We start from the raw sequence: 19,923 nt of genomic DNA, 5'->3' as shown, positions 1-19,923 counted from the left end.
ATCAGCATTCAAATCAAGGCATCTGCATGCCAGTTGTAAACATTTTCCATTATATTTTTATACATGCAGATAATATATTTGCATCATATTTGCTTCTGCATCCCTAGAAGCCACCCTTTTTCTTTCATGTCTTTTGAAATGTGTTGGTCAAAATGTTACAAAATTTTGTGGCAGATTTTAATTCTACTCTTAAGGAAAATATACCAAATGTATACTTCCTAATTATCTGCACAGATATAATTTATTTAGTATATTTTACTAGGCTATTTTAAAGTCTGAGAATAAACTACACATGATAAAATTATTAATGATGTAACATGTTATGATTTAATGACTTCTTTCCAAGGTGTGCAACTACCTTTATAAATGGAGATTTATGATTGTAACATTCTTATATAATTTATCTCTCTTCTTTTTTACAGAAAGAATGAATGAGATGATGCAATTGAATGTATTCTGCCCACCACAGTTGGTGTAAGTCTGTGAGGAATAGTCTCTGAAAATTTTCTATTCCATTGCTTTATGAATCGGTTCCCCAAACTTCTGATTTTATAAGTGCTATATTTTCAAAATACCCACAAGTAATTATTTTAGAGTTTAGTTTTAAATATAAATTCCATGTTAGCATGTGCATCAAAACTAAATCAGCTAACAGCACCTTTGCATATCACTGAAAAATTTTTTGAAAAATAAAAATCTAATAAATAAGAATTATTCATCTATCAATAAACAGTCATTTGATAATTAAAAACTTGTTTGGTGGTTTAAAAAGCATTAGTTGTCTGGAGCCGAGTATGTGCACAAGACAAGCAGAAATGTATTTCACAGATAGCATGGAAATACATAACTATTCATTGAATTTGTTAATAGCTACAATTAGAATAGAATTAAGTCACTGATATAGGAACAAAACTAAATATGACTTTTTATGCTGATTTTTCTGGGCATCATCATTTAACTGTACATTGTTAACCCAGAATTTAAGGAAAATTACAGTGACTTAGAAAAATGCTCAGAAAAAATAATTTATTTATTTTTGTTTTTGGAGAAAATCATGTGTTGGCTGGATTGTGTAAACTTGACACAAACCTAGACATATTTGAGAAGAAGAAAAAACTTTTTTGTTTGTGTTTTATTTTTCTGTGTGCAGCTCTGGCTATCCTGTGACTCCCTTTGAAAACCAGGTTTGCCTATAATTCATAGAAATACCATCTGTCTGCCTCTGCTTATGGAGTGCTAGCAATAAAGGCATGTGCCACCAAACCCGGTGCAAGAAGAGAGAAATCTTTTTTCTTTCCTTTAAAAAATACCAACTATTTACTGGAGTTTTACTACATTTTTACTAGTGTTTTACTTCAGCGGACAACTTCAGTGGGTACAATGAATGTCTCAGATTTTAAGTCAGTCAATCAGAAAGTTTATTCTTACAGAAATAAAAAAAATGAAAAATATTAAATAAAGGTGAGGACAGAGCTAACCATTCACAGAAGCTGGGAACAAGTGTGGATCCCTCACACAAAACTGACAGGAGACAAGAAGGGTCAGATTGATGTGCAAATCAAAACAGGAAAGTAAAGAAAACAAAACAAAAACAAAACAGAACTCAGTTCTGTTCAAGTTACTGGTTCTTAAGAATTCAAAATTCAAACTCCCTAGCTCTCTCCCACCCTAAAGAGAGAAATCTAAATTGAGACAATGTTTCCAAAAGATTGGCCTGTAAACAAGCCTGTTGTTTTTGTCTGTTTATTTGTCATTTTTTTTTTTGAGGATTGATGTGAAGAAGTTCAGCCCACTGCCATCTCTGGGCAGGTGGTCCTCTGATGTGTAAGGAAGCATGCTGTAGAAGCCACTAAGCAGCTTTCTTTGGTGACCTGTTCTTCCACGCCTTCTTCTAGGATCCTGCCTTGAGGGACTGTGATGGAGATAAGAAAACTGATCTAAATTATTTTCTACCCACATTCCTTTTGGTCATAGCGTTTAATCATAGCAGTACAAATCAGGATTGTGCTATTAGAAAAAAAAATATGGCGTTGACACTTTTTACAAAGTTAAAAATTAGGTAGATCGCTGGCTTAGGTAAAATAAATAATTTTTCTTGTTGATATTACTACCACTACTACCACTACCACCACCACTACTACCTCTTCTGTTTTTTTTTTGTTTGTTTGTTTTTTTGTTGTTGTTTTTGACAGGGTTTCTTTGTGTAGCCCTGGCTGTCCTAGAACTTGCTCTGTAGACCAGGCTGGCCTTGAACTCAAGAGATCCACCTGCCTCTACCTCCTAACTGTTGGGACTAAAGGCATAAACCACCACTGCCTAGTCTTAATGCCATTTTTAAATGTTGCACTATGTTAAAATATTGAAGCAGATTTTGTTTTCACGAGATGGTAAAGTTCAAGTGGCAAAAGAACTTCATAGTTTGCTATTAGAGTGTTGGTGAAACTAAAAAAAAAGGAGTATTGTAAGCATTCTAGTGTATGTAAATATATACTGTAATTTATTACATGTATCTAAGCTCACATGACTTAAGAATTCAATAGAAACGGTTCAAAAATTGAACACATTTGATCCACCATTATATAAATAAATGTTTATAAATCTATGAAAAATATTGTGGAAATGTACTGACTTTACATAGTGATGCATTAATTTTTTTAGGTTGTAGTTAGTAGAATTTCAAGAGAAAAACTGACAGCCAAAACAGCTGTCAAGAAAAATGAGGAACTATAACTCTTCTAAAGTTTTTGTTATTTATTTCCTCTTAGAGTAAACTTTTGTTTCTGAAAGCTTAAGGCATTTGTTACCTATAGAGTTCACTTCGAAATGTTATCCAGGAGCCTTGTAATATTTCCATGCTAATGCCTAAGTCTAAGCACTGTTTTGTTATTTAAGTGTTTATATTTGTTGCACATCTGGAGTTTTCTGACTGGAATCATCATAGTAATGAAAAAAGAAGGCATCTTCAATAAATGGTGCTGGTCTAACTGGCAGTATGTAGGTAGACAAATGAAAATAGACCCATATTTGTTACCTTGCACAAAGCTCAAGTTCAAGTGGATCAAGGACCTCAACATAAAACCAGATACACAGAATCTAATAGAAGAGAAAGTGGGAAAGAGCTTTGAACTCATCAGCACAGGGGAAAATTTCCTTAACAGAACTCCAGTGGCTCAAGGTCTAAGATCAAGAATTGATAAATGGGACCTCATGAAACTGGAAAGCTTCTGTAAAGCAAAGGACATACATAATCAATAAGACAAATAGGCAACCTACAGATTGGGGAAAAAAATCTTCACTAACCCCACACCCGATAGAGGGCTAATATCCAAAATATATAAAGAACTCAGGAAGCTAACCACCAACAAACCAAAAACCCAATCAAAAATGGGGTGCAGAAATTAACTGAGAATTCACAGCAGAGAAATCTTGAATGGCTGAGAAGCACTTAGAGAAATATCCAAAGTCCGTAGTGATTGGAGAAATGCAAATCAAAACGACCCTGAGTTCGACAAGGGAGCTAAAAACATCCAGTGGAAGAAAGACAGCATTTTCAACAAATGGTGCTGGCACAACTGGTTGTTAACATGTAGAAGAATGCGAATCGATCCATTCCTATCTCCTTGTACTAAGGTCAAGTCTAAGTGGATCAAGGAACTTCACATAAAACCAGAGACACTGAAACTCATAGAGGAGAAAGTGGGGAAAAGCCTTGAAGATATGGGCACAGGGGAAAAATTCCTGAATAGAACAGTAATGGCTTGTGCTGTAAGATCGAGAATTGACAAGTGGGACCTCATGAAACTACAAAGCTTCTGCAAGGCTAAAGACACCATCAATAAGACAAAAAAACCACCAACAGATTGGGAAAGGATCTTCACCTATCCTAAATCAGATAAGGGACTAATATCCAATATATATAAAGAACTCAAGAAGGTGGACTCCAGAAAGTCAAATAACCCCATTAAAAAATGGGGCTCAGAACTGAACAAAGAATTCTCACCTGAGGAATACCGAATGGCAGAGAAACACCTGAAAAAATGTTCAACATCCTTAATCATCAGGGAAATGCAAATCAAAACAACCCTGAGATTCCACCTCACACCAGTCAGAATGGCTAAGATCAAAAATTCAGGTGACAGCAGATGCTGGCGAGGATGTGGAGAAAGAGGAACACTCCTCCATTGTTGGTGGGATTGCAAGCTTGTACAACCACTCTGGAAATCAGTCTGGCGGTTCCTCAGAAAATTGGACATAGTACTACCGGAGGATCCAGCGATACCTCTCCTGGGCATATATCCAGAAGATGTCCCAACCAGTAAAAAGGACACATGCTCCACTATGTTCATAGCAGCTCTATTTATAATAGCCAGAAGCTGGAAAGAACCCAGATGTCCCTCAACAGAGGAATGGATACAGAAATTATGGTACATTTACACAATGGAGTACTACTCAGCTATTAAAAAGAATGAATTTATGAAATTCCTAGCCAAATGGATGGACCTGGAGGGCATCATCTTGAGTGAAGTAACACAATCACAAAAGAACTCACACAATATGTATTCACTGATAAGTGGATATTAGCCCAAAACTTAGGATACCCAAGATATAAGATACAATTTGCTAAACGCATGAAACTCAAGAAGAATGAAGACCAAAGTGTGGACACTGTGCACCTTCTTAGAATTGGGAACAAAACACCCAGGGAAGGAGTTACAGAGACAAAGTTCGTAGCTGTGATGAAAGGATGGACCATTTAGAGACTGCCGTATCCAGGGATCCATCCCATAATCAGCTTCTAAACGCTGACACCATTGCATACACTAGCAAGATTTTGCTGAAAGGACCCAAATATAGCTGTCTCTTGTGAGACGATGCCGGGGCCTAGCAAACACAGGAGTGGATGTTCACAGTCAGCTATTGGATGTATCACAGGGCTCCCAATGGAGAAGCTAGAGAAAGTACCCAAGGAGCTAAAGGGATCTGCAACCCTATTGTTGGAACAACATGATGTACTAACCAGAACCCCGGAGCTCTTGTCTCTAGCTGCATATGTATCGAAAGATGGCCTAGTCGGCCATCAATGGAAAGAGAGGCCCATTGGACTTGCAAACTTTATATGCCCCAATATAGGGGAATGCCAGGGCCAAAAGAATGGGAATGGGTGGGTAGGGAAGTGGGGGGCGCTATGGGGGACTTTTGGGATAGCATTGGAAATGTAATTGAGGAAAATATGTAATAAAAATATTAAAAATCAAAAAAAGACTAAAATCAAATACAAAAAAAAAAAAAAAAAAAAACGACCCTGAGATTCCACCTTACACCCATCAGAATGGCTAAGAACAAAACCTCAGGTGACAACATATGTTGGTAAGGATCTGGAGAAAGAGGAACACTCCTCCACTGCTGGTGGGATTGTAAACTGGTACAACACTCTGGAAATAAATCTGGAGGTTCCTCAGAAAATTGGACATAAAAGACACAGCAATACCACTCTTGCAGATATACCCAATAGATGCGCCACTATGCCACAGGGGTACAAGTTCCACTATGTTCATAGCAGCCTTATTTGTGATAGCCAGAAGCTGGAAACACCTCAGATGTCCCATGACAGAAGAATGGATACAGAAAATGTGGTTCATTTACACAATAGAATATTACTCAGTTATTAAGAATGAGGATATCTTGAGTTTTACAGGCAAATGGATAGAACTAGAAAATTTCTTCCCTGGTGAGGTAACTCAGACTCAGATGGACATGCATGGTATGTACTCACTAATAAGTGGATGTTAGCCAAAAAAGGAAAAAAGAAAAAACTCAAGATACAGTCCACAGAACTCAAAAAGCTCAATAAGCTGAAGGGCTCAAGTGAGGATGCCTCATTCCCACTTGCGAGGGAGAAGAAAGCAACCACAAGGGGACAGAGGGACCTGGGATGGAAAGGGGACAGGGTCAGGGGTGGAGAGGGGAACATGATCTGGTATTAGATGGGGGGAGGGGGGAGGACTGAAGCCCTGAGGGCCAGCAGAAAGAATGGAAACAGGCAACCTCAGGGGCTAAGAGGTTGAAACTGGAAAGCTCTCCAGAATGTGCCAGAGACCTGGGAGTTGAGAGACTCTCAGGACTCAAAGGGAGAGACCTTAGATAAAATGCCCTACAGTGGGGAGAGGGAACTTGTAGAGCCCACTTCCAGCAGGAAGACAGGGCATCAAGTGACGGATGGCATTGCCATCCCACAGTCACAACTCTGATCCATAATTATTCCTCTCTGAAAGAACTGCAGGGATGGAAATAGAGAAGAGCCTGAGTAAAAGAAGGTCCAGCCACAGACCCAAAGTGGGATCCAGCTCAAAGGGAGGTCCCAAGGCCTGACACTGTTACTGATACCATGGAGCACTCACAAAAAGTGTGACTCCATCATGCCTCCATTCTGGAAGACCCAACAAGCAGCTGAAAGAGTCAGATGCAGATATTTTCACCCAACCAATGGACAGAAACAGCTGACCACTGTTTTTGAATTAGGGAAGGCTGAAAGAGGCTGAGGAAAAGGGCGACCCTGTAGGAGGACCAGCAGTCTCAACTAACCTGGACCCTGAGATCTCTCAGACACTGGACCACCAACCAGGTAGCATATACCAGCTGATACGAGGTCCCCAACACACATACAGCAGAGGACTGCAAGGTGTGGGTTCATTCAGAGATGATGCATCTAATCCTCAAGAGATTGGAGGTCCCAGGGAGTTGAGAGGTCAGGTGGGGTGGGGCTAAGGGGACACCTTCAAACAACAACAACAACCAACCAACCAAAAAAAAAAAAACCAAAAAAAAAAATCCTACCAAAATTAAACAAACAAATGAAAAAATAACTAGGGTTTTCTCCATGCACTGCACCACCAAAACTCCAAATGACACCTTAGTTTTGTATTTCCATAGTTTTGTATTCCCCTTCCTGTCTTTCCCATCCATCCAAGTTAGTGTATCACACTGATCCCCCAACTTTATTTGAAACGATTTTTTAAAAAAAATATTTCTTTATTTCTGTGAGAGTCTGCCATGTACATATATGTGTGGGTACTCAGGGAGGTGGGAAGACAGCTTTGAATCTCCCAGAATTTGAGATACAGGTGTCAGTGTGTATTCTACATTGATGCTGGAAACAGAACTCTGGTCCTCTCGAAGAGCAAAACTTGCTCATAATGGCTTCATTATGGAAAAAAAAGCCAAATTGAGCTTTGCAAAACCGCTTGTAAGTCAAGTCAGAACTACAAGTCCTATTTTCCGATTTATCTTCTAACAAGTTTCCATGAGTAGCAATCTGTTGAAACACTAGTGAGCTGTTTCCTTTCCAGTTTTCTCATTCCCCCTTCCAGTCCTCCATGCCAAACTCATTAGGTTTCAGCATAATAAATAGCACCTGTGTAGCAATAGTCCTTTCATAGTTGGCAAAGGTTAAGAAAACGGCAGGGAAAGTCTTCAAAAGTCTGACATACTACTTAACACTCACAGAAAGTTTTCTCCAGAGGCTGAAAGTTACATATGTATGCATCTGTTCTAAATATTTCAGCCAATATTTTGATGAAAATGAGTACAATAAGGAATGCTTGAGCTATAAGTTTGCTATAGAAACCCATCAAACTCCTCACATACCAGACAGAAAAATTACTTTCAGATGGTTGACTGCATCTGTAGGAAAACATCCTGGGGTTATTTAAGGTAGAGAGGCACACATTCAAAGATCAAGTAAAAGTGAATTAAATGTAAAGTCAGTACATTTTTTGAAGGAGAATGGAAGTATATATGGATCTAATAAAATACCTATGAGAGAGCACTTTCATCTTTAGTATCACATTTAAAGTTTTTGTTTTTAGGTAAAAGACCTTTAGAAAAATTGACTAAATATTTCAATGGGCTGTGTTTTTTTTTAAGAATGGTTTATAAAATAATACATATAAACAACAAAAAGCCAATGTAAGCTGAATTTGTTAGTAGATTTATACTTTACAGTTTCCCTACTGAGAAACCAAAAACAACTGAAATCTTTTCTAAAAATAGGTTACATTGTGTTTGTGTTTAATCTTGCTTTATAAATCATCTATACATTAATTGAGGAGTGATGTAAGTGTGGAACACAGGGTTAACATCACATGGTCATTTTAATGCTTGATCACAAGGATAACTTTTTAAATCAAATTACTTTTTTACTATATATATATATATATATAATATTCATGTGTGTATGTAATTAATGAGTTTGCCATATATTTACATGAACTTGAGTGAAGTCAGTATTTGTTATCTTAAATTTTGCTGCTGTCCAGTGACAATCACACAAGAATTGTGGAAAGAATGAGGAAGTATTAGGATACATAGAAGAATTCTGGGCCATCTTTTCAAAATTATGGAGGGCATAAAACAAAATTTGAGAAAATACATTTGCCTCTTACTACACTCGGCTTAATACAGACCCGATCAAGAAAGATGACATGGGCACGCAACATTATTTGTTTAAATGCCTTAACTGCAAATTAAAGCAATTAAAAAATCTTAGTGGAACAGTATATTGAAAACCCTACCAATATCTAGGAGGCATTTATATTTCCTCAGAAAAGTAAAATGACTATCAATTTAAGATTCACATTTAAATACTAATGGCATCCTATAACAATTTTATAACTTCTTTGTTAAATTCATCTCTTTGGAATCATACTGTTGAAGTTAGTGAAAAGGTTAGGGGAAAACCTGACCAACTTTCTGACACTGTCTTAGGATTTTGCAGATAGTAGAATGTCCTGATTCAACAATCTCCCGTTCTTATCCTAGTGCTTTCCCCCCACCCCCAAAATATCAAGATGCTTCAGTGACAGATAATTAGAGACCACATATGAAAAGAGAGATCGAGCTTGTTTCCTCTAAAACAATTTGTTAACTTGTGAGTTCTGTAGTTTAAGTGTCTTTACAGTGAATTTACAACTCTTACAAATATTGTGAAGGTTAGATGAAGAGTTAAAGAAGAATTGGAGCATAAATTGTGAATGAAGCTCTGTGCTTTGTCTTAGAACAATGGCAAATATATTGACATTACAGGGCATGTTACCCATAAAACAATGACAGGTTATCACATTGACACTTTCAATTTGTCGATCATTGTTTTAATTATTTGCACTAATGTACTTAAGAGTCATTACATGACCAGAATATGACTTCTATCCACTCACTCTTGAAAAATATTGAATACAACACTCAATATTTTCTTTCCTATGATCTATTTTCTTCTATAATTTCTAAAATAAACCATTGTGCAATGAAATCAGTAACTCTGCAAGTATAGATTACAGAATGCACTACACTGATCTTTCTACTTAGTTTTTAGTACTTTGATTTGGCGTTTTATCACAAATACAATTTATTCTATAAATAGATTTCATCTGTTTTTTTCTGCAAAATAAAAATTAATGAAGACATCTAACAAGTTAACTGGGACAGATAGCAACTTTTCTGTTTAGATTTTTTTTTGTCTTTCAGGCTTTTTAATTTTTATTTATTCATTTATTTTTACTTTTTGCTCCCAGGAATGTTTGAATCTTAAAATACGACAAAAATTTTTTCATTGATACCAAAGATTTGAGGCATTTGAGCCAAATTACAAGTCTTTCAGTATTTCACAAATATATTCTATAAGGTGTTTGTTAAACTGGAAATTGATACATATTTTGTGACCCCAAAAGAAAGATTTGATGTACAAATACACTGCAGAAACACTGAATATAGTCCAAATGCAACACACATTCAATGCTGTTTGCATTTATCTTCAAGAGGAGTATAAAATACATAGATACCCCAGGCTTATAAAATCACCTAACTTTTCCTTAATGGACTTTCAAAGCCAGAGATCTGGAGAAAATAAGACAATGTTAGATTACTTAATTCACATTATGGTTTTTAAGCTGATACTAACAGCTCTATTTATCTGTTTATAAATGCTACTTGCTACATTTTCAATAAAAGAGAAAATGTATTCTAATTTCAACCAGGAAATAATGTATCATATCTTGCTCCAGAGGATGTCATAGTTTATTTGTTTAATTGTGGGGCAGACTAGATAATTACAGACAGTCACAATCTCATAACACCTATGCTCAGAGAATATACTAATAATGAAGAAATATAGATATATATTTCCAGAGTGATAATCTCCTAGGTTCTTTTAGTTAAAAAACAAGACAACCATCTCTGTATTATATGAGGTCTCTACCTGATTCTTCCAGTATCTGTCTCTGTAAATTGGTTCTTAGGATAGTCAGGGTTTCTCAACAACAGAATTCTGGACATTCTTTACATTTGGACACTTTCAGTGCATTGCAAAATGCAGATTAGCAATCTTATCTTCTACCTGACACACTGGGTGCCACTAACACCCTGCATCCTTTACTCTGCCATTATTACAATCCCGTAAAAATATCCAAGAAAATGACAAATGTCCTCTAATTGGAAGGACTGTGTCTACATGAGAATTCTGAAGTAACTTCCTATTCTTAGTTTTTCCATTCTGTCTGTACTAGAGAGCACTATTTCATCTGTATCACACCATTCCATTGAAGATGTCGTGTGAAAGTCTTGTTGTTCTGACAAGTGAACTAAACATCCAATCTGACATAGCCATCTTTACGTCTTCTCTATATACTAATACTCCATAGCCTCAACAAAAGTTTCCTTTCCTTTACTGTTTTCTCTCCTTGAATTCTTTCAGCAAAACCTTTCTTCCAAGGGTTGATTTATTTAAGAGTTTACAACACTTTTATTTTTCACATTATTTTATCCTTTATTTTTGTAGCAATTCATCTAAAACTTTAAGAAGGTGTGAATGCCAAGTTGTTTTTGGATTTCTGTAATTGACCCAGAATTCAACCTGATGTTTTCTACAGTGGATTTTGAGAGTTGGATAAACTCAGTTTGCAGTATTATTAGTAGTTTGTATGTTCTTCCTTTTTCATTAACAATACTGCATCCAAATTACCTAAAAGGTTATGCTTATATTTTAATTGTTATACTTAAATAGGCAGTTACTGCTTTACTATAGAGGCCAAACATGAATATCTAATTTTCCTCTTTTGATCATTTACTAGGCCTGTGAAAGGAAGGGAATTAAATGCTAATATGATTTATAAGTAGTTGAAATGCTTTGTCACATTTAATTTATGAGTAGCAACCACTTACTATGCCATTACAGTACCATTTCTTAAGAGCATCCGATATGGTAAGCATGGTGCTAAGTAATGATATATATTATCATGATTATTCTTTATGGTTATAATAGTAATAGATTGTCACTCCATTTTTTTTCCAGACAAAACCCTGACTTATAAGTGTAGTCTCAATTAAGCTCAAGTGTTAAAAGCCAAGCTATGACACCAAATTCAAGTTCATCTGACCTGAAAACTAATGCTTTTCTATCTTAACAATCAAATTGTACAAATTGAGAAAGAGAGCCTTCCCAAGATGATTACTCTAATTTTCACATTAATAATAAAGTTTTCTATTTTTATGTCAAAATATTGCTGAACTGCTTTCCCTTTAGTTACACAGTGCCTTATCACCATTAGCTCGATGTCAAAAACTATTTTCTGAAGCTAATCAACATACAGTTATCTACAAATTATTTTCAAAAGTACAAAAGGGTAATAAATTGAGCAAAGTTTACATTTCATATTTCTGATTCATTAAATTCTATGATTGTTTCTTTGGAAGCAGTTCTTCTTACTTGAATATAGATATATACTGTGGGTGGTACTGTTTTCTTTTCTCTCTAGGATAGCTAATGAATTAAACCTGGATTTTACCTGCTAAGAAAGTTATTTATAATAAAAAGTGACAAAAAGGAGAGCAGGCATCTATTCAGAAATGAGAGATGTGTAAGTATATTAAAACTTTTGGGAAATGTTTGAAAAATATTATTAGTTATAATTCCACTTCCTCAAAGAGAATACGTTTTTAAGACAAAATGAACAGTAATTTGTTAGTAAGCTAACAAACTTGGAGACATCCAAATACCATTCTTATTTCAAAGCTACAGAACTTTGCCCTTCATCATGGCAAAGAGGACATTAAAGTCAATCACTATTTAGGTGTATAAAGGGGAGAAAGTATTTGATTTTATTTTATCAGTCAGCTTCGGAATGTCTAGGTATACTATTCTAGACACAAAATTTACTCACTGCATAGTATTTACAAGTAATACTTACGAGAATAATGTTCCAAATACCACATATTTATTTATTTGTGTGCTTTGCTTGAGCTACTGGATTTTCAGCCAAGCAGGAAAGAAATGGATTCCCATTTCCCAACTTACAGTCCTTGTGATACTTTAAATTGTTTCCCTGCTTTTCCTACAAAATTTGACAACTTGTGGCCACAAGGGGATTCAGTCTATATTTTAGCTGAATTTCTATGCATAAAGATGTGCTGGAATGGTGGGCTGGAAAGGAAGAGGCAAGGAATGCACTAGTAAAGGAAGCAGTGGAAAGCAGCACTGCTCTAAATTGAACCTTTGCATTTGAAGCCTGAGAACATGAGACCACATTTTGGAATTGATTTAATTTATTTTCATTTTTGTAATGACAATAATGAAAATTAATATTCAATATACTGGGTACTGAAGCAATTTACAGTACATTGTCACTGAACTCTCACCAAAACTCTATGAAGTAGAAATCATCTTCATTTAATAAATGAGAAAATTAAGGAATAAAGTAGTAACTTGAGGGCCATTCTGGGGCAGTTAGATGATAGATAAGATCCATGGATATGGCTGATGCCACAGAGAATAATGGTAAACCCAAATCTATGCTGTTTCTGTAAATAGTATTTATTCCTGCAAATAGTCTCAAATTCGTTTTGTTTTTATTCTAGAAGAGTGAAACAAATTTTATCCTCGTTTAAAATGATAAAACATGCAGTTGTTCCTTATCTACACTATAGCAAGCATTTATTTTATTTTATTTTTTAATTTAATTTAATTTTTAATTTATTTTTTACACTCCATATTCCATTCCCTGCCTCACCCCCCACCCCATTCACCCTCCATCTGTTCCACATCCCATACCTCCTCCCCATTCCCCTGTCTCCACGTGGACGTCCCCATCCACCACCCCACCTGACCTCTAAACTCCCTGGTGCCTCCAGTCTCTTGAGGGTTAAGTGCATCATCTCTGAATGAACACAGACCCGGAAGTCCTTTACTGTATGTGTGTTGGGAGCTTCATATCAGCTGGTGTATGCTGCCTGTTTGGTGGGCCAGTGTTTGAAAGATCTCAGGTGTACAGATTGATTGAGACTGCTGGTCCTCCTACAGGATTGCCCTTTTCCTCAGCTTCCTTCAGCCTTCCCTAATTCAACAATAGGGGTCAGCAGCTTCTGTCCATTGGTTGGGTGCAAATATCTGCATCTGACTCTCAGCTGCTTGTTTGGTCTTTCAGAGGGCAGTCATGATAGATCCCTTTTTGTGAGCGCTCCATGGCATCAGTAATAGTGTCAGGCCTTGGGACCTCCCCTTGAGCTGGATCACACTTTCGGTCTGTACCAGCTTTTAAAACAATCTGTCAGAGTTCTATCTATGCAAATGAATGTTGATTCTTATGTGAGTAGTTATAAAACAACATATAAACAAAGATATAGAGCTATTTATGCTTGCTTGAGATAAAATTTACATATTTAGAAGAACTAATGCAATGTCCTGAAATTTTTTCTTTTTAATATTACTTTTATTATTATTAATATTACCATTTAATAACACCACATTAAGGATCAACAGACATCCATGGATAATGAAGTTCAGCTCTACTACTTAGTAGCTGGGCAAATTTAATTCCTCTGATTTCAGAGTTTTCAGGTATGAACAGATATTTTATTTGTATAAATTACTCATTGTTGTTGGAATGCTCAAATGGGTGAATCTTATAAATACAACAGCATTCAATATAAATAAAAGCTCATAGGCATTATTAGATTTTAGATGAGCTGCCCCCTGCCCATCCTTACGTATATGTACAGTTGCTTATGTGAATGCCTATATTTTTAACTCATTCATTTAAAGTCACTGAGCAGATAATATAAGATGTGGACCTTGGCTAAGTAATTATGTTTTATACCATACAACTAGAAAAATTTCAAATATCTGTCTCTAAATCTATGCTTGATTATTGCTGTCTGGGTGGGGCATTTAATACTGTAAGTTTAACAGGATCTACAACTATCTAAGAGACAAACCTCTGGGCCCGTTAGTAAGAAATTGTGTAGATCACACTAATTGAGGTGGAGAAGAACCACCCTAAATGTAGTGGTACCATTTCCTGGGCTAGGATACTTGATTGAAGGAGAAGGAGAAATCGAGCTGAGCAGCAGAATGAATCTCTACCTCCTGACTGCGGGTGCAATGTGAGCAGTTGCCTCAAGCTCCCACCTTCATGCATTTCCCTTCATGATATAGCCTGCACTCTCAAATTGTGAGCCAAAAAAAAAAAATCCCTTTCTTTCTCAGGGTGCTTTCGTCAGATATTTTGTTGCAGCAAGGAGAAAAGTAACCAATATGATATAAAGTGAGCTCCCTATTTTCATATATACATGTATGATCCTTTAAAACACAAACACAGTAAGACATATTCAACCAAAGTACATCTGTGTTCTATGAACTGTGTTAGGTCTCTAAAGATTCTCCAAGTTCATGTGAAGTTTTCTGATGTTTTGTTTTATTTGAGAGAATGTTTTCCTAGGCTTACCCACATCCCCTGCTTTAGGCAGGGCTGAATGGGAACTCCCAGTCCACATGCCTCAACCTCTTGGCTGTTGGGAGTAGAGGTGGGGCCATCCCACTCAGCCTACAGTCTAAGAATCTTAACTGCTGGCTTAATTTACATACTTGAAAATGAGAGTATCTGTGACTAAGAATGAAAGTGAATGTTCTCAGTATAAACAACTTATACAATACATCTGAGGTACCACACAAAAGCCAGTAAGTTTAACTATCATTATTTGTTGAAAAATATGAAGTGCTCTATATTGGAAACTTTGAGGTTTTGGCTTAAAGATTTATAGACACACTCAGATTCTCAGGTTTTGAAAAGTACCATGTGTTTGGGCCTGACAGGCACTTAGACATCCTGGATAAGTGTTTAATATTTAAAATCAAATATAAATGTAATGCTTTTTTTGGTTCCAATTCCACAGCTAACATGTTTTATACATTCTTCTACTTACCTGAAGTTACTACAACTTTGATATCTTATAGTTATTTTGACCTTGGGGTTATGCCTACCTTACAGGGAAAATTTCAGTTTTACTCCCCTCATGTCCTCAGTGCCTGGGTGACTTTATATGTGTATATAGCAAATATTAGCTGAGTCAATTAACTATGAATTAGTTTTGAGAAAAATCATGGAAATAAATTTCCTGTAACTGATAAGTGCATTTTATCACTTAAAATCTGGCCTTGAAAGAGGAAATACACTAAGCTATTATTTACTTGGAACAATCTTCGTGTTGTATCTGAAAAATCTCCATGGTACTATCTATAATTACCCACACTGAAAATATAGATTAAATCATATACAGTACGATTATAGTTTTGAAGTTCAGCAATTACAAAAAAACCCCTTTGTTGACTTTCTTTCTCTCTTGCTTAAACATCTACCATTAATTTTTTCTCAGCTATTACATATAAATAACAGGAATCTATAGACTAATATATAAAGTTTTTAAAGTTAAGGTATTTTATTTTATTGGAGAAGATGTGTTTTGTGGAACATGACAGAACCAGGTTTTTAAACTGCAATCTGAAAGGAGTAACAAGTTGTAGCTATTGAAGTAAGAACTCATATTTGACTATATTTGGTAGTGATAATTTCCCCTTAAGTATATCATTTATCTAGTTTGATATGTGTATAAAATCCAAGAATAATAAGATTAGATGTACTGAACAGCCTATCTAACAACTTTTGGTTATTATTTACTTCTGAAATACATAAAACTTTTATATCATCCCATGGGTCTGGATAAAGAGGGATAACAAAGACAACACACCTCTATACCTCAGGGTTAAAATGTTACAGAACCAAAAAAAAAAAAAAAGGTTCAAATGCTTACAGTGTGTGACAGCTCAACATAAGTGCAACCATAACAGTGTCATTAAGATATGTTAAAGTTGAGATACTTATTCTTATGATAAAGAAGCATATGCGCAAAGATGAACACAGATGGATCTAAGTGCTCAGGCTCTTTTACATTTTTCTATTATCATCAGAATTTGTGTCCGTGTGTGTATGTATGTGTTCCGTGTGTGGTTGCCAGAGGCTCGCTTCAATGGGCTCCAGGATTATATGGCATGCACTTTTCTCTGTGGAGCTACCTTGCCCATCTTGGTTGCTATTCTTTAGGTTAAGTTTTGACAAAACTTAACATATCTAATCGTGCCAAATAGCTGTAAGAAAATTAAGCATGTGTAAGAGGAAATGACTGCTGTTTTGGGAACAGAGGATGAAGCCATGCTGCAACATTCTATGGAATAATCTTGGCTTTCCCAAAGTATATGCTTCTCACTCTTTACTTTGAAATTGGACAGGGAAAAGCAAAGTCTTCCAATGAAATCTATTCATTTTACATGTTAAGTGCCTTCACATGCAAATCTTAGAGATATAGCATATCACCTTCAACCATTTGTGATTACATTAACATCTTGGTTATCCATGAGTCAACAATTAAAAAAATCCTAACAAAGCAACTCAATTTTCATCTATGACCTAAATAAGCTTAGTCCTTTCTAGGTAAAAATTTCTTTTATTCAAACATAAGATCAATTGTACAACTTCTTAAAAGAATATAAAGCCTTATATATACTTTCCCCAGAAAAGCCTACCTAAAAGAGTCTTTACAAATCCTTGTGAATTAAGAAAATGATTTCATTTCAAAGAAGTCATGTTAATTATGAGTATTTATACTTATATAAAACTCTTGAATTATTTTATTTGTGTCCTCTGTCATAGAAGATATACATGTGATTCTAATATTTCACATCCCATTAAATTAAAATGTTACCTGTTCTTTAGAATATCTAGAATAGTTTCTAGTATCATGTCTTAATTGTTGCTAGTCTACTCAGAAGTACACAGAGTCACTGATGAATTTGAAATAATCAAAAGCAATCAAGTAGTTTTACAACTGATAATCTATGAAAGGTAATTGAGAAACTCATGGCAGACACAGCTTTTATAGAACATAAGAGAAGAACTCTCACCATAGGTTGGTGTGCTTTCCCGTCTTCCTTGACTACTTGATCGTCCCTTTTCATATTCATAGCAATACAAGACAGTATCTTCTTCAACAATGTTAAACCTCTTTCGATATTCCTGGTCCAGAAATGAATTTGGGGATTCAGATCCCTTATGAACTGGCTTGCCCACCATATGTCCTCTGAGGTCTTCACAAGGAAGGTTTCCTTTTTCATCCCTAAAGCAATGTGAAGGTAGAGATGAGCATATTATTAGGGCCATACAAAATTACAGGGGCCTTAAAATAATAACAATATCATTCCCTTATAATGTATCTTCAAATCTCTATAAAATTTCTTTGAGAATTATAGGATAAGCTAAAATTCGTATTTTCTTCCACATAATAGTGAGGCCAAGAGCCGGGCGTGGTGGCGCACGCCTTTAATCCCAGCACTCGGGAGGCAGAGGCAGGCGGATTTCTGAGTTCGAGGCCAGCCTGGTCTACAGAGTGAGTTCCAGGACAGCCAGGGCTACACAGAGAAACCCTGTCTCGAAAAACCAAAAAAAAAAAAAAAAAAAAAAAAAAAAAACAAAAAAAAAAATAGTGAGGCCAAATGTTTAAATAACTGGCTCCAGTGTCATAGAGATAACTGACAGCTAGAAACACATCATGGATCTTCTAACTTCTGTTCTAGTCCAATATTCACTGTGTCATATTATAAGAAGAAGAACTATTTCAGCACATAGATTGGTTTTAGGTAAAGGATAGATACTAAAGGCTATACAGAAATTACACATTAGCAATGTTTCTTATGGAGAGAGGGTAGAAAATAAGGTAAAATATGAATATGGAATTTAGGAATGGGATTTGAGAATTAATTTTTTCATCTGTAATAATTTAAGGGGAGAAATTTCTCAATATTTTATGAGATCCCTAAATCCTCTTTTAGCTATTTAAAAACATTTCCTTTCTTTTTTTTTGGTTTCTGTAATTTCATTTTACATTGTATTAAACACTTCCTGTTTGTTCAGTGCATTTTTATAATATCCATCCCTTGCTCTTGTGCTCCTACTTCTATGCGTTTCCCCCCACCCCAGTCCCCTCCACTTCTATACCATTTCCTGTTTTCCACCTCTATAACCCTGTGGAAATTAATGAGTACTGCTCGGTGGCTTTTTAAAAAATGTCTTCAATTTGGGTTTAATTTTTTCCTCATGAGTCGTGATTGAGCTGATAACAAAAGCTTCCTTCTAGGATTAAGTAAACAACACCTTGTTTATCATATGAAATCTTTCCCTGGCTATCTGTGAAAATTCATTTTAAAAACTGTCTTCTAGAATATGACTATAAATGTAACTGCAAATGTTTTTTCCTCTCGTGAATCATTGTGCTTCATTGGTAATAGGTGTTCCTAGTTATCCTAAAGAGTACCTACCACAAATCAGCACTATCAAATATGAACACATTCATTTTATGTCGAAATATGACTAAAATCTTGAACTTGCAAAATAAACTGAGTCATATTTTAATTATCTCCCATTAGACTTTCTAAAATGGTGATGAATTTATAAAAATCTGTCAATTTAATAATTATGAATCTCAGTCTACCAAAAAATTGTATTTGCCTATTTAAAAAGGAAATGTTGAAATGTCCAAAGTAGAGAACTATAATCCAGATATTTTAATGATGTAGAAAGCAATAAATTATATTCTCAAAGTTGATTCAATCAGAAAGTTGTCTTATTAATGTATTTCCTCACAAGATAGCTACCATATACATAACCATTTATTTTTTTTACCTCTTAAAACAAATATATTGTTTAATACTGAACTATAAGTATATAACTGGTCCTGAAACATGAAGAATACAAATATAAATCTCAATGCAAATTTCATTTTCAGTTGGCTGAAAGCTCTTCTTAAACTAATTGCCTGTTAGTTTTTCTTACTGTTAGCCCTCTATTGAAAAGAAATTGACATTGCAATTAGCTTGGAAACAGCCCTAGTGAAACTCAGGACACTAGAGGAAGGCTATGTTTATCTGTATATTTGCAGATTTCTCCATGAGGCTTGTGACATGAATACTAATGCAGCTTGTACCAGAAGGTGATTCAGACCTATTAGTTTATCATGTTATATTTATATAGACATTCTCTATGAAAGAAATTTATAGGGGCTGGTATTTTCTATAATACAGTATTATGGAGAAGCAGCCTTTTATCAACAGGTCAGCTTTATTAAACGTGACTATATGGAATATACTGAATTATGTAAAATTGAGAAGTGTACCAAGGAAAACAAAAATGTCCAGTGTAATAAAGTAATGATATATACAAATATGTATATGTATGTATGCATTCATAGTATGAGTTTTCTGAAGAACTTGATGTATTCACTGTAATATAAACACTTTCACTTTTCTTAAATTTATATGTGCATATGCAAACATAGCAAATCTATAGTTATGCTCTAGATTTAAGGAGACAGATCATTGCCCTAGTGGATATTCTTTATAGTTAATGAGACACACTAGGTTTATGAATTAGTTATTATAGCTTAAAATTGCTTAAGGAGCTATAAAGTATTTATTCAGAAAGAAAGAAATTTGGTTAAGTACAAAATATCACTTGCAGTATAAGACTGTATATACAGTCAAAAGACAATCCAATT

The 19,923-nt window shown here is 35.2% G+C and overlaps 1 protein-coding gene across 5 annotated transcripts in view; it reads right to left on the bottom strand.

The window, feature by feature from the left end:
- The window catches only part of Cnksr2 (connector enhancer of kinase suppressor of Ras 2), a 246,628-nt gene that overhangs the window by 76,214 nt on the left and 150,491 nt on the right, over window positions 1-19,923 (bottom strand). For all 5 annotated transcript variants that reach the window (XM_021153092.3, XM_021153091.3, XM_021153093.3 and 2 more), the window contains one exon: window positions 17,279-17,490. In XM_021153092.3, the coding sequence (XP_021008751.1) occupies window positions 17,279-17,490 (212 nt within the window). The remainder of the gene's footprint in view (window positions 1-17,278; window positions 17,491-19,923) is intronic.

This window comes from Mus caroli, unplaced genomic scaffold (genome assembly GCF_978045245.1).
Source record: "Mus caroli unplaced genomic scaffold, Mus_caroli_1 scaffold_5, whole genome shotgun sequence".
NCBI lineage: Eukaryota > Metazoa > Chordata > Mammalia > Rodentia > Muridae > Mus > Mus caroli.
The sequence above is the reverse complement of the archived record's forward strand: the minus strand, read 5'-3'. Positions and strand labels throughout refer to the sequence as shown.